The following is a 15,547-nucleotide window of genomic DNA, read 5'->3' as shown; positions in this document are numbered from 1 at the left end:
CAGGTTCCCAGGAGCGGGGGCCCTCTGGGTCTGGCAAGGTCCAGAGAGGTGTTCCAGAACCCAGCCTGGGGAGCGGAAGCCACTCAGACTTTGGAGCTAGTTGAGCGGGGCTCCACTCCCAGGTCCGTTTCCCCTTTGCTGGGAGCCTGGGAAAATCCCTTCTGATCTCTGGGCCTCAGTTTTCTATCATGAAATGCAAAAGACCATCCCTTCCTCAAGGAGGCTAAAAGGTGCCTGGCCCAGAGCAGCCATTCAGGAAGTGTTGGTACCCCTGCTCATTCCTCTCCACCCCCTCACCTTCCCAAGCCCTCAGCGATCTATGGGGGGCAGACCATGCTTGGGGGTCACCTAAAGTCCAGAAGCTACTCAGGTCACTGGCTGCTGAGCCCTCAGAGAGGAGCCCACCACTCCTCTGAATGGAACAGGCGTGTGCTTCTTACACTCAGCCCACCTCTAGTTTTCCCCTCGTCCTCTCTGCAGGGGAGAGAGGGGCAGAAACGCCCGCTGAGCATTTCCCGGGTGCCAGGCTCCACGCTAGAGACTCTAGTACTAACCTCATTGAATTCTCACAGCCAACTGGTCACACTCACAGGACAAGTGTGTAAACCAAGGCTCAGAGAGTGAGAGAGACTGACCCACTGAGACCAGTGAGTACCAGACCAGGATTGGGAACTAGGTGAGTCCGGCACCCAAACCTGGGCTTTCCCCTGAAATACCCACCTCCATCCCACCCTGCCTCTGCATAGGGAGTCCCCTTCCAAGAAAACAGGGAAGGAAGGCCACAGGGGGGACACTGACTAGTTTTCGGGGGCACTGGCTAAGGGTGGTCCAGTAGATTCTTTCTGTAGGGGTTTTCGGGTTTCGAGGAACTGTTGAAAAAACTCCACGCCTCTTATTGTGACGCAGGTTAAGTTCCTCCACGAAGCTCTGGAAATTCGTCAGTTCCCTGGGTCTTTTTTTCTGAGAAACAGAGGGGGATAAAAGAGATCTGTTATGCCAAGAAAAGCAAAGCCTGTGTTTCCAGACCCTCCCCACAGAGACAAGCAGGGGGTCCAGCCGGTGGCGGGGCTGGGGGGTGGGAGTCTCTAACAGCCCCTCCTATGTGCTACACCCTGCAGCCCAGCTTGCCTTATCTACTTCTTCTTCCACTTGTTTCGTGGACATTCACTGGCATTTATTCTAAGCAGAAGCGATAGTCCAAATACATACAAACCAGTGTGATGGAGGAACACTCACGATTCTTGGGGCAATGAAACTACTCTGTATGACACTATAACGGTGGATACATGTTATTATACATTTATCCAAACCCATGGAACACCAAGAGTGAACCCTAATATAAGCTATGGACTTAGGGTGATATTGTGTCCATGTAGATTCACTGACTGTAACAAATATTCCCCTCTGGTGTGGATTACTGATAGTAGGGGGCCGTGCATATAGGGGGTACAGGGGACATATGAGAACCTGTACTTTCAGCTCAGTTTTGCTGTGAACCTAAAATTGCTCTTGAAAATGCCTTATTTTTTTGATAACACAAACTCTTATCCAGTGGACTGGGCTTTGGCTGTAGGGCCTGAGGAGGGTCCAAGGACCCTGCTATGCTGAGCAGGACACCTTATCAGCTGGTCATGAAGAGGACTGGAAGGTCACAGAGAGAAGCCAGGTTGCAGGGCTGGGCCAAAAGTATTTTAACACTTCACCACCACCCCTCATGTCCTAGCGCTCCTGATGCCTTGATCATAGGGTCCACCTCCTGCTAACACTCTGCCTAGTTTTCACTTGTGATTGTGTTTCTTTCTGCATTAAAATGTAAGTACCACAGGGGGAGGTTCCCCTGCAGCTAAACAATTACCTGGACCAAGGCAGACATGAGTTACATGCGTAACAGGGAGTTAGATAAAGTGAAAGTGTTAGTTGCTTAGTCGTGTTCAACTCTTTGTGATCCCATGGACTGTAACCCACCAGGCTCCTCTGTCCATGGAATTCTCCAGGCAAGAATACTGAAGGGGGTTGCCATTCCCTTCTCTAGAGGATCTTCCCAACCCAGGGATAGAAGCCGTGTCTCCTGCAGTGTGGGCAGATTCTTCTAGTTGCTATGAAAGCAAAGCCCAGGGTGCTAGGGAATCGCATAACAGGAACTTGGTGGGTGCAGGAAATGGCTGCACCAAGCTAAAATTCTACCTCAGTTTCTCCCCTTGGCCCTCCAGTTCTCTGCCACTAACCCAGACAGCTTAGCTGGGTCTGCAGTAGCCAGAAGTGTTTGCAAAACAGCAGGACACCCAGGCTGCACCATCCAGGTCTCAGCAGGCCTGGTGGCCCGTGTCCCTTCCAGGCCTGGCACAGTGGCCACTTGCAGCTCCTCTGTAGTTCATGCTGGTGCAAACAAGAGGGACTGGTGGTGAAGCCAGACAGCGTCCTGGGATTCAAATCCCAGCTCTGCCTCTTCCAGCTACGGCTAGCCTCAGTCTCCCCATCTAGCACAAAGAGCCTTATCCCTCCCTTGCTGGGAGTAGGGAGTGAGCAGGATACGGGAAGGGCGCCGTGTTCCCCCACCTCCCCCTCACAGAGCCTGGCACACAAGGTGCTGTGGATGAGCGAGGCTGGTCTTCCTGCTGGGGAAGGCACAGCCCGTCTGGGTACAAACCTGCACAGAGTAATGTCCGTAAGGCTGGGGCTTGCTTCGGTCACCAGAGAAAATGTCGTAGGGGCCACGGGTGCCCGTGATTTTTGCCAGGCACATTTCGATGCCACTTTTAAAGGTGTAAGTGCCCGGTGCCAGACCACTCCCCTGGAACACAGAGGACAATCCCTACAGGTACATCACCCTCTTGGGGCCTCAGGTTCCCCATCTGCCGTGGGACTCCCCCCACCCAGGGCTGCACAGGGAGCTGGGTGAGGCCTGGCCAGGTGAGGGGGATACCTGATGAGCCAAGGGGGGCGGCTTGTTGGCCATCCTGCACATGAGGCCCTCGGAGTGAGACCGGTTCCAGGCACTCTCCTCCAGCTTCGTGAATGGGTTGCCCTTCTCCCCATAATTTCCAGGCCCTGGATAGTAGTTCTGCGGGTGGGGGAGGGATACAAAGGCCGTTAGTCCCACTCCTTGGGCTACTGTGCGCAACTGAGGAAGAGACGCCCCCCAGAGAGGAACGGGGTTTTCAGAGACCCTGCATGTTAACTGCCCTCCAGAAACACACAGCGCTGCGGGCCTGCGAGCCTCTGCCACCGCTCAGGACTTCAGTTCCAAAATTCAGATTCTCAAGACTTCCATAGTGGCACAGTGGATGAGAATTCACCTGCCAATGCAGGGGACACGGGTTCCATCCCTGGTCCCAGAAGATCCCCCATGCTGCGGAGCAACTAAGTCCTTGCACCACAACTACTGAGGGCTTGGGCTGCAACTACTGACGCCTGTGCTCCTGGAGCCTGTGCTCCACAGCAAGAGAAGCCGCTGCAGTGAGAGGCCTGAACGCCACAGCTAGAGAGAGCCTGCACACAGCAGAGACTCAGCACAGCCAAAAAAAGAGAAACAAAAAAGTTCAGATTCTGCCCTGGGCCCCCACTAGTCTGTCCACTTATCCCTCACAGCTCCCTTCCTAGGTATGACACTTCAGCTAAAGTGAGGTTCTTGTTGGTCCCCAAACATACGCATTCTGCCAAACTCCCTGCCTTTGCTTGCTTGTGCCGTTACTGCCACTCTTCCTGCCTTTTTGACCTTGGAAGATTCTAGTCCTGCAAAGCCAGATCAAATGTCATCTCTCCTGAGAATGAAGCCATCCTTCCCCGATCCCCCCAGACAGCTGCTTGCTTTGGTGATCTCAGAAATCCCATCCATTATACACACCCCTGTGTCGTAGCCTGCATTTACACAAATGGGTTTTCCACTGTTCTGTGAACAGTGCTGTGATCTGGAGGTATCTGGAGTCCCAGGTTCGAATCCTGGCCCTGCTGCTTCCTAGCTGAGTGATCTTTGGCATGCCACTTAAAGATCCTCCTTAGCCTCATGGTTCATATTGTAAGCACAGGGACGTAGTATTTTCTTCAAGGGTAATGAAAATGAAAGGAAATAATGTCTTTAGAGCCTCTTGCACATTCTCAGCCCATACTACATGCCAACATCTGGTAGCCAGAGTGGGGTGGCTATCTTGACAGAGGGGGTTGGGGGAGTGGGAAGTGGGTGGAGAAAGAGGTAAGGGAGGATTAGAACTGTGGCTGGAATGACCATCTGGATCGGAATGACTCTGGCTGCAACAACTGCCAGGGTCAGAGGTATGGCCTTTCTGGGTGTAATGAGGGGAGCCACCCTGCAGGGTGGGTGGGTAGATGGGTGGGTGGGTGGGTGGGTGGGAGAGGGGCCATCTTGGGTAAAGATCTGGCAGGATGTTTGCTGCTGCGTTGCATCTTTTAGCCACACGGAGTCGCTGCTGCTCCACAAATGATGGCTCAGCCCTGCCTCCCTCCAGCCCCTGGAACCTCCCAGAGAGCAGCCCAGAGCCAGGCCAGGCAGAGAGGACAGGGAGCTTTGCTGGGAGAGTCAGGCCACACCGGGCATCAGATTTGTTCACCCTCAGAGGAGCAAGACTGCACTTTGCCTTCTTCCAGGGCCCAGGGTTTCCAGGTATGTTCGGGAGAAAAGCCCCAAAGTAGGAAGGTGGGTCCTGGCATCAAGTACTAGGTGATTTACAAGCCTTCACATCTTGGCCCTAGAGGCAACCTGACGAGATCAGATCAGTGCCACTGAAATTAACAGATGGGGAAACTGAGTCTGAGAGAGGGAAACCTTGTGTCCAAGGTCCCCCCTCTGGAAACAGGCGTGAGTGCGTGCTGAATCGCTGCAGTAGTGTCTGACCTCTGTACGACCCCACGGACTGTAGCCCACCAGACTACCAGTCCCTTGGTGCAGACAAGAAGGGACTAGTGGTGAAGCCAGACAGCGTTCTGGGGTTCAAACCCTGGCTCTGCCTCTTCCAGTTGCATGGCTAGCCTCAGTCTCCCCATCTACCACAAAGAGCCTTATCCTGCCCTTGCTGGGAGTGGGGAGTGCTGTTCCTGCCACTCTTCCTGTCTAAGGCAAGAATACTGGAGTGGGTTGCCATTTCTTTCTCCAGGGGATCTTCCTGACCCAGGGATCAAGCCCAGGCCTCTTACATCTCCAGCACTGGGAGGTGAGTTCTTTACCACTAATGCCAGTGCAAAGGTTTTAACTTCTAAATCCATGTGTGATCTTTCTGATCCTCTACTGTTTCCCAGACAGTGAGCATCATGACCTCTGGGGAGAACTTAGACGTGAGGGTCATAACAAAGGAGCAAGAGCAGCTGCTCAGGGAGCTCAGAGGCCAAGAAGAGCCCAGTGCTGACACTCTGTCAACAAAGCGTCATCTCCCTTTGACCCTTCAGGATCAGAGGTGCAGTAACACACGTGGGCTGGTGTAAACGCCCTTGATTTTAGCTAGAATGTTGTTTCAGGCCTTTGGGGACCCCCAAGCAGGAGTGATTAATTCTGGGGGGAGAGGTGTGTGGGAATGGAGAAATTGTCACTTGTAATTTTTTTCAGCTGGACCTTGAAGAAGGAGAAGGATCCCAGAAGATGAAGGGGGAGGGACAGGTCCCCCAGGTAGAGGGGGCAAGGAAGAGCACCTTTGAGACAATGGGAGAGGTATGCTAGAAGAGAGTGGGATGGCCCTGAAAGCCAAGCAGGGTGTCCAGACTTGGTTCTGAGGTATGCGGGGTGCTTAAGAAGGTTCACAGCAAAGATAAATAAATAAAAAACAACTACGATGCTGTCTCAAGGGAGGGAAAAAAAAAGAAGAGGGTGGTGGGAGGGTGGGGCCTGGGAAAGAGGAGCCGAGAAGAGAAACTGATGAAGGGACTCCAAAGCTGGGAATCTAGGTGTCCCCACAGCCCAGGGAAGGCAGAGCATACTAGGAGGGGGATGGAGGCAGATCCCAGGCCAGCAGAGAAGGCGTTGACTTTGCAGGGTGTGGTTCATCAGCCCCATCCTCTCTGGGGAAGGATTCACAGGCCCTCAAGCAGGCACCCAGAGCTTTGACATTGGCACTGGGGAGGCCCCCACGGGCAAGTCAGCAGCCTGCACAGGTGGCATCTGTAGGCCTGTCCCACCAGCAGTGGGGGTACGACTGCAGGGACCAGAGGCCAGAGGAGGCACAGGAGGTCCCCAGTCCAGGACTCACAGCAAGATGACAGTGAGAAAAGCAGGCCTTGGATGTGAGCTCCCCCTGCTCAGTGCCCTCTCCTTGAAACTCACTGTCTGGCCCTGAGCCCAGGAAGGCAGCTCAGAGAAATCCCTCAGGGCCTAGTGAGTTACCGCAGCAGCAGATATGAGGACCAGAGGGGAGGAGAGACAGCCAAAAGGGAGGGACAGGCCATGGGACCTTCACCTGCTCAGCCAGCCCTCCCAGAAGCCCCAGTGTTGAGGACCAGGGCACAGGAGGAAACAGCTAGCATCTGATTCATTCCCCCAAATCTTCTGCCTTCAACGGGGCAGGGCTCTGACATCAGACCTGTCCTCCACATATCGTCAAGGGACAACGCAAGTGAGTCAAGTGCGGTGGTTATGCGTGGATACCTTGGATTCAATCCTGCCTCTGCCACTGAGTAGCTCTGTGATCGAGGGCAGTCACTTAACCTCTCTGTCTGTAAAGAGGAGATGACAGTGCCTGCTTCACAGGTTGCTGTGAGGACTGCATTAATTAGTACACTAGAATGGTGCCTGGCATGTGTCAAGTGCTGTGTTAAGTGTCGGCTATTATTACTTTAGATTTGAAGGTAATGACTCATTTTCCAGTGCCTCCAGACAGCCCCTCTCCCTACAGGGCAGTTACAGCTTCTGCACCTGAGGACGCATGTGTACATCCCCTGAACGGGGCAACGAATAATCTCTAGGCTCCATAGGAGTTTTCACAGTGGAGAAGTGTGGAGGAAAGGCCCTGCCTTTGTGGTTGGACATCCCCCTTCCGTGCCTGCTTGGCCCACTGGGGCAAGACGTTTATCCTCTCTGAGCCTCCAAGGGCTGGTCTGGAGTGGTTATAAAAAAAAATTAAGAGTGTTTCAGAGAATAGGTACTTAGCAGGCAGGTGTGCCCTTAGTCCACAAAGCCCTACCTCGTGCCTACTATGTGCCAGGTACTGTGAGGACCAGGAAATTCTGCAATGAATCAACCGGGCAGATGTGTCCACCCTCAGGGGCTGCTGTGCTCTGGGAGAAAGACACACTGAACACAGCCACAATCGGGGCTCCTGGGACAGGGCGGCATCTCACAGGATCAGGTCAGACCTCAGGTCAGAGCTGAGGGGGGTGGAGGGAGTCCTTAGGTGAAGGGGCTGCTGGAGGAAGAACAGCACTTCCGGTAGAGGAAGAGCAGGAGCAAAGCCCCCGTGCTGAGAGCTCGCGGCACACTGAGGAGCGAGGGGGGTGGGGTGTCCAGCACAGCTTGGGGGCTGGGGAGGGGCAGTGCTGGCAGTGTGCGTGTCACCCCATCTTTGCCCTTGCTGCCTTATAGAGGCAGTGCCCACTCAGTGTCCTCCCCCCATGAGATGACCATCCCCACCCACACGACACCATGCAGGCCTCCTGCCGCCCCAACTCTCACCACCATCACCTCCTATCTGAATGCCTCCAACCCCACCCCCATAAGTGTGTCATCAGCCACCCCCCCCAACATCAAAACCCTTCTCCACTGTCCTCCAACAGCACCTGGAATCAAACCTGAGGCCTCCACCTTGTCAAAGGTCCTCATGTCTGGGTCCTCACCCCTCTGCTCTCGCCTCCTCCACCCTGACTCACAGATTCCATGAGTCTCCATTGCTCACCTACACAGATTTGGCTCAAATGCCACCTCCTTCCAGAGGTCTTCCCTGCTGCTGCTGCTGCTGCTGCTAAGTCACTTCAGTCGTGTCCGACTCTGTGTGACCCCATAGACAGCAGCTCACCAGGCTCCCCCGTCCCTGGGATTCTCCAGGCAAGAACACTGGAGTGGGTTGCCATTTCCTTCTCCAATGCATGAAAGTGAAAAGTGAAAGTGAAGTTGCTCAGTTGTGTCCAACTCTTCGCGACCCTATGGACTGCAACCCGCCAGGCTCCTCCGTCCATGGGATTTTCCAGGCAAGAGGACTGGAGTGGGGTGCCAGGTGCCATTTATAGGGTAGTCAGGGAATGGCACCCCACTCCAGTCCTCTTGCCTGGAAAATCCCATGGACGGAGGAGCCTGGTAGGCTGCAGTCCATGGGGTCGCGAAGAGTCGGGCACGATTGAGTGGCTTCCCTTTCACTTTTCACTTCTATCCATTGGAGAAGGAAACGGCAACCCACTCCTCCAGTGGACACTCCAGTGTTCTTGCCTGGAGAATCCCAGGGACGGGGGAGCCTGGTGGGCTGCCGTCTGTGGGGTCGCACAGAGTCGGACACGACTGAAGCGACTTAGCAGGGAAGACCTGACTACCCTGTAAATGGCACCTCCACCGCTCGTATCCCTCCCTGTCTCATTTTTCCTCATGGCTCAGATCATATGTGATTTGCTTCTTTGCATGTTGTTGCTACCACTAGGACCACAGCTCCATGAGGGCAGGGACCTTGTCATCGTCACTGCTGGAACCCCAGGGCCTAGAACAGTGTGTGGCACTAGAGGGCGCTCCATCATTATTTGCTGGGTAGATGGCTGTAGCGATGGATGAGTTTGCTGCCTGCCTACTGTGTACCTGGCTTTGTGTTGGTGACTCAAAGATGAACCAGACCCTTTCTTGCCATCAGGGAGCTCCTGGTCTGGTGGGGGAGAAAATATGACCCTGCAACAGCCAGTGGGCTCAAAGATGTGGCACTGGAAGCAGAGGGGCTGTGGGGTCTCAGAGGAGAGCCTAGCCAAGCCTGGCGAGGAGCCCATAGGTGAAGGGGTGCTTCCAGCCCCAGCCAGGTGCATGCTCCAGAGGAGAGAGTGGGAGGGCTCCCACTCCAGTATGAGAACACCTACCCCAATGAGTCCTCGGAAGCGAATCTCCCCAGAGCTGAGCAGCCCACGAGTGCTGCCTGGTTTTGACTGCAGCTCTTCTAGGAAGTCTTTGAAGTTGTAGGAGCCAGGCCCCAGCTTTTCCTTCTGCCCCAAGAGAACAGAGAAGAGGTAAGAACTTTACACCCGTGTCTATGTGGGCAGGAGCCCAGGGTGTGGTGTGTTCCTTAAAGGATGAGCTCTACCTGGGCATGGAAGGACACTGCAGGCTGCCCTAGGGCTGCACAGGAGGACCCAGTGCCCGGGATGGGGCGGGATGGAGCCCCAGGGGCCTCACCTGCTGCCGCTTCTCTTTCATGATAGCCTGGTACTGGAAGTGGGGCAGCTGGGTCAGTCGAGTGGCTTCCTGGGCCTTGGCCCAGCCTGTGCCCACCTCTTTCTTCAGTTTCTTGTTGCTGAAGCAGGTCTCCTTAAAGCCATAGGTCCCAGGTCCTATGTGGGACTGAGCCAGAATGGAGTCAGAACAGGGCCAGGTGCACCCACCAGTCCAGCCACAGAGCAAGTCCTTGCCTGCTGTCACCCTGACCTGAGAATGGACAGGCAAAGCCTGTGGGGCCCCTCCTGCAGCCCCCAGCCTGGCACTCAAGCTGTGACCCTGACATCCCCTGTCACTAGCCCCCTTGCACTTCAGAGAGGTCCCATGGCCAGTCTGTGCAAAAGCTGCCAGTGGAACCCACTGTCTCTGTAGTTCCAACCCACACTCTTTTCACTACAGTCTTGTGTTTATCAGACACCTTGAGAGCCCAGCTCTGAGCCAAGCCCTGAGCTGTGGACTGAGCACACCGAGGGGTATGAGGCATGCCCCTTCCACAGCTGAACTCATCTGCCATGGTGGGGGACTCACAGGGACAGTGCCCAGACCACGTGGGAGAGTCAGGAAGCTGGGCAAACTCACCACGTCCACAGAGTAGACCCGGGAGTACGGAGCTTCCGTGAAGGTGCTTAACTTCTTCTGGTTGGGATAAACAGCGGAGACATCAAACCTGGGAGGACAGACACCCATTGAAAGGCACCCATTCCTGATGAGGGACGTTCTAGGGGGCAGGAGAGTTGGCATCCCAGGGGAGGTGACTTTGGAGCTGGCCCATGAAAAATGAGATGAACAGGGCTGCTGCCTCCTCGCGGCCTTTGTACTTCTGTTCCCTCTCCCTAGACTCCACCCGAGTCTGGTCACCTACCCCCTGCTGAGGACCTTTACTCAAAAGTCACCTTCTCAGTGCAACCCCACCCCCCTTCCAGCACCTGCCAGCTCCTCCTCCCCACTGTCTGTTTTTCCATAGCCCTTATCACTATCTAACACTTTATATAGTTTTCTTTCTTTTTGCTTATTATCCACTCCAGCCAACTCTCCCATAAGAAGGCAAGCTCATGAGCAAGGATTTTGCTGTTTTGTTCAGTTTCATTCCCAGATGCTAGAACTGAGCCTGGCACATAGTAGGTGGCATTTATATAGAGATATAGATATAAACATAGATATAGATGGGGCTTCCCAAGTGCTGCAGTAGTAAGGAATCCACCTGCTAATGAAGGAGATGCATGTTCCATCCCTGGGTCAGGAAGATCCACTGGAGAAGAAAATGGCAACCCACTCCAGCACTCTTGCCTGGGAAATCCTCTGGACAGAGAAGCCTGGGCAGGCTACTGTTCATGGGGTCGCAAAGAACTGGACACCACTGAGCCACTAAGCACAGCACAGTGTGTATATATACACACTGTACATATATATATGGTATACCTAAGATATATATATACCAAGATGCTCCTGAGAAATCTGTATGCAGGTCGAGAAGCAACAGTTAGAACTGGACATGGAACAACAGACTGGTTACAAATCGGGAAAGGAGTACATCAAGGCTGTATATTGTCACCCTGCTTATTTAACTTACATGCAGAGTATATCATGAGGAACACTGGGCTGGATGAAGCACAAGCTGGAATCAAGATTGCCAGGAGAAATATCAATAACCTCAGATATGCAGGTGACACCACCCTTATAGCAGAAAGTGAAGAAGAACTAAAGAGCCTCTTAATGAAAGTGAAAGAGGAGAGTAAAAAAGTTGGCTTAAAACTCAACATTCAGAAAACTAACAGCATGGCATCTGGTCCCATCACTTCATGGGAAATAGATGGAGAAACAGTGGAAACAGTGTCAGAATTTTTTTTCTGGGATCCAAAATCACTGCAGATGGTGATTGCAGCCATGAAATTAAAAGATGCTTACTCCTTGGAAGGAAAGTTATGACCAACCTAGATAGCATATTCAAAAGCAGAGACATAACTTTGTCAACAAAGGTCCATCTAGTCAAAGCTATGGTTTTTCCAGTAGTCATGTATGGATGGGAGAGTTGGACTATAAAAAAAAGCTGAGTGCCTAAGAATTGATGCTTTTGAACTGTGGTGTTGGAGAAGACTCTTGTGAGTCCTTTGGACTGCAAGGAGATCCAAGCAGTCCATCCTATAGGAAATCAGTCCTGAATATTCAAATTCATTGGAAGGACTGATGCTGAAGCTGAAACTCTGATACTTTGGCCACCTGATGTGAAGAACTGACTCGTTGGAAAAGACCCTGATGCTGGGAAAGACTGAAGGCAGGAGGAGAAGAAGACAACAGAGGATGAGATGGTTAGATGGCATCAGTGACTCCATGGACATGAGTTTGAGTAAGCTCGGGAGTTGGTGATAGACAGGGAAGACTGGTGTGCTGCAGTCCATGGGGTTGCAAACTGATACCCAACATATATCATACATATGAATGAAGACACCTGGGCTGAAATTCTACGCACGACTTTTGGGCTGAGTGACCTACTATGGGACAGGCCACTTGGCCTCTCTGAGCAGCACATAGTAGGTCCTTCAGAAATGATTTTAAACAACTTAGCAGGATAATTAAAGGACTCTGGGCAGGGAAACGCAGAGCCCGGAGGCGGATACACAGTCCCGTCCTCCCACCCCTGACTGCCAGCCCTCCCCACTTTCCGCTCCCTGTCCCCAGGCTCCAGCCCTCTTTCACAGGCCCTCCAGTCACAGGCCCTCTTTCCCGCCCCGCCCCCCGCCCCGCCCCGCCCCCACCCCACCCCCACCCCACCTGTGGCTCTGCACCCCGAAGGGCGCGCCGGTGAACCACTTGGTGGCCATGATGCTAGCCTGCCCCCTCGCGGCGAAGTCCTCGCAGGACTCGGGCCGTGGGACTCCTCCGCGGCGCCAGCCTCGCGAGCTGGCCGCCGACTGCAGCCGCCGCTGCCACGGCAACGCAGGCCTTGTGATTTGTGATCCGCCAGAACCCGTGTGCCGTGTGTGTTGCGTCTTTGCTCGCGCAGCGCCCGGGCAGGCACGCCCGCGAGGTTCTCGACTTTTCCACTGGGCTCTGCACATTTTCACTGCTGCCTTGCCAGATATCCTTCCCCCAAGCGAGCCCGGCAGATTTAATGGCCCCTCATGGTGGTGAATATGGATGCCATTTGGTAGGGTTTTAGAGTCATTTGTTGAGGAAAGAAAGAAAGTGAAGTCGCTCAGTCGTGTCTGATTCTTTGCGACCCCATGGACTGTAGCCTACCAGGCTCCTCCGTCCACGGAATTTTCCAGGCAAGAATACTGGAGTGGTTTACCATTTCCTTCTCCAGGGGAATCTTCCCGACCCAGGGATGGAACCCTGATCTCCCGCGTTGCAGGCAAACGCTTTACCATCTGAGCCATCAGGGAAGCCCCATAAATTGAGGAACTGATTCTGATTTCTTGCTTTATGCCAGCACCCTGCACGGGGCCTGGTGGAGAGCTAAAGGCTTCTTAATGTTCACCTTATGCTGGTGGGACCAGTGAGACCCACAGGGAGGTCTTGACTTAGGCAAAGGGCATCCCATTCCTTCTCCACTCTGTGGAGAGAAGGAGAAAGAGGGAGCAGGCAAGGGGAGCCAGAACGTGGAAGGTAGGAATGAGATCGGTGGTGGGGGAGGTGCTGCAAGGATGGAGTCAGGACTCTGTTCCTCCCCCGCTACCCGCCCTACCCCCACCATGACGCCCACTCTGGGCAGACAGTGTGCACGGTGCCTGGGACCCAGAGGTGGCCCCTTCTCAGACAGTCTAGTGGAGGGAAACGATGACTGCGCTGTGGGAGCAGGTCCAGAAGACAGGGAAGACTGACCCAGACTGCGGGTGGTGGGTAGGCTGGGGGAGGGGGAGGAGGAGAAGAATTTCAAACTCAACATTAAAGAGTGTGTATATCTTGCTTGGTAAAGAAAAGAACTGAGGTTATGTGCCCCCCATAAGGCATGATCAGCTCTCTCCTCTCTACCTCCCTTACCTTCCACCAGGGCCTGGGGTCATGCTACAGACTGTCTAATATCATCTCCTGTGATCGCCTTTGATCCTTCCAAGGGTTTTAGGCTAAGGCAGGGCAAAGAGTCTTACACCATTTGATGAAAACAAGACTGAAACCAGAAACAGAACTTTCCTAGGGGTCCTGCATCCAGTCTGTGGTGGAAGTAGATTACCAGATCAGTGGGTCTCCTCCCAGGCCCCACCCAACACCCTTTTGCCATCCCAATATAGCATTTAAGCCATGAGCTGGACTCCCAGGCCCCACGCTGGGCAGGCACATGACCACAGCACCTGGAGCATCCATGCCACCCTGCTGAGCTGAAGGTCGGAGGCATCAGTACTCGGGAACACACACAGGACAGCCACCCCAGGTCATCCAAGCATTGACTTTGCCCCTTCCCAATGTGCAATCTTGAGCAAGTCACTTCCTCCTCTGATTCTCACCTTTCTTACCTTTAAAATAAAGCCAGTAATCTCTGTGTCTCCAGACTGCTATAAAGATTAAATGAGCCATTTAGGTACGCTTCATAGCAGAAGCATAATAAGAGGTCATTCCTAGCCCTTGGAAAGGGACCTTACAGAAGGCCCAGGGGCAGAGACTGTGTGTCATTCACGCTGGTGCAGTATGTGGCACATGGAATATGCTCAGCAAATATTTTTTGAACGACTAGTGAACAAATCAATGAATCTAATCCAACTTCCCAGGAATGCATAAGTCCTCAGAGAATCAGATTCAAATCCTAGCCCTGCTGCTTCCAGGCTGGTGGCCTCGGACAAGTTACTCTGGCTTCAATTTCCTTGTCTGTGACATGTGACTGCAACATTCTGGAGGGGCTGTTTTGAGGAGTGAGTTACAAGTGGCTGTGTCCACTACCACATTCTATGAGCTGGGGAGGCCCTACAACCAGACCCAGGGCTGCTCAGGGGTTCTTGGGCCCAGGCTTCCTGGGGTTACTTTCTTTCTCTCCCAGCATAAGCACCTTGGCTCTGGGACTCATGGAGGAGAAGCCACAGGATATAAGCCAAGGTCCATTGGGCTGGGAGTTCTGGCTGCCAGGCAGGCCAGAGCAGGCCAGAGTGAGTCAGCTGTGCAGCAAGGCAGCTGGCTCCAGTCAGCCCAAAGCATCTCCATCATAGAACTTTCCTGATCACAGCAATTAACTCTCTCTTGTAGGTACTATCGCAATCCTCTTCAACCCATATGGAACAGAAGAGGAAACTGAGGATCAGCCAGAGAGAGTAACTTGTCCCAGTCACATCTAGTGAGCATCACACAGTAGATACGAAGCTCACAAGTAAAGTGTGCTAGAGTTTCTAACCCATCCTCGGGGTGCCATATGTTATGTCAACAAAGTAAGTCAAGCTTCTGAGCCAGAGGATTCAGGCCTCTGAGACGGGGCTGTGGCTGCTGCCTTCAGTCCTATCCGCTGCCATTTCTTTCCCATGCTCTGTAAGTCTCAGCCATATGGGGCTGCTCTGTCCCTAGGCATACCCGGCCCTGGCAGAGCTCTAGCCTTTTCATGTGCCTTTTCTGCTGTTGAAACGCACCAGCAAACTACCCTCCCCATTCACCTCCTATTCATCTTCTCAGAGTCAGATCCAATGTCAAAGCCACCAATTAGAATGGCCATTATAAAATAAACAAGCAAAAACAGAAACAAAGTACAAATGTTGGTGAGGATATAGAGAAATTGAAACCTTCATGCATTGCTGGTGAGAATATAAAATGATGAAGCTCCATGGGGGAAAAAAAAGTATAGCAGCTTTTCTGAAAAATAAACATAGAATTACCATATGACCCGGCAATTTCACTTCTGGGCATATACCCAAAAGAAGTGAAATCAGGACTCAAAAAGATAGTCGTGCACCCATGATCATAGCAGCATTATTCCCAAGAGCTAAAATGTGGAAACCACCCAAATAGCCATTGATGGACAAGTGGATAAACAAAATGTAATATATACATACAAAGGAATATGATTCAGATTTTAAAAGGAAGGTAATTTTGACACAGTTACAACATGGATGAACCCTGAATTATGCTCAGTAAAATAAGCCAGACACAAAAGGGTAAATATTTTATTATTATTCTACTCAAATGAGGTACATAAAGTAGTCAAATTCATAGAAACTAGAATGATGGTTGCTAGGCTTGGGGAAGCCGGTATAGGGAGCTGTTAATGGAATCAAAGTTTCAGTTTGGGAAGACGAAAAA

At 52.8% G+C, this 15,547-nt stretch overlaps 1 protein-coding gene across 1 annotated transcript in view; it reads right to left on the bottom strand.

Annotated features, from left to right (window-relative positions):
- The window catches only part of LEXM (lymphocyte expansion molecule), a 38,794-nt gene that overhangs the window by 21,571 nt on the left and 1,676 nt on the right, over window positions 1–15,547 (bottom strand). Inside the window, exons 2-8 of the mRNA XM_018046501.1 lie at window positions 12,104–12,255; window positions 9,914–10,001; window positions 9,296–9,460; window positions 8,983–9,105; window positions 2,924–3,061; window positions 2,648–2,791; window positions 799–960 (exon numbers count right to left, since the gene is read on the bottom strand). Of these exons, the coding sequence (XP_017901990.1) occupies window positions 799–960; window positions 2,648–2,791; window positions 2,924–3,061; window positions 8,983–9,105; window positions 9,296–9,460; window positions 9,914–10,001; window positions 12,104–12,255 (972 nt within the window). The remainder of the gene's footprint in view (window positions 1–798; window positions 961–2,647; window positions 2,792–2,923; window positions 3,062–8,982; window positions 9,106–9,295; window positions 9,461–9,913; window positions 10,002–12,103; window positions 12,256–15,547) is intronic.

Source organism: Capra hircus, chromosome 3 (genome assembly GCF_001704415.2).
Source record: "Capra hircus breed San Clemente chromosome 3, ASM170441v1, whole genome shotgun sequence".
In the NCBI taxonomy this organism is placed as follows: Eukaryota; Metazoa; Chordata; class Mammalia; order Artiodactyla; family Bovidae; genus Capra; species Capra hircus.
Note: the sequence above shows the minus strand (reverse complement) of the source record. Positions and strands in the feature narration are given on the sequence as shown.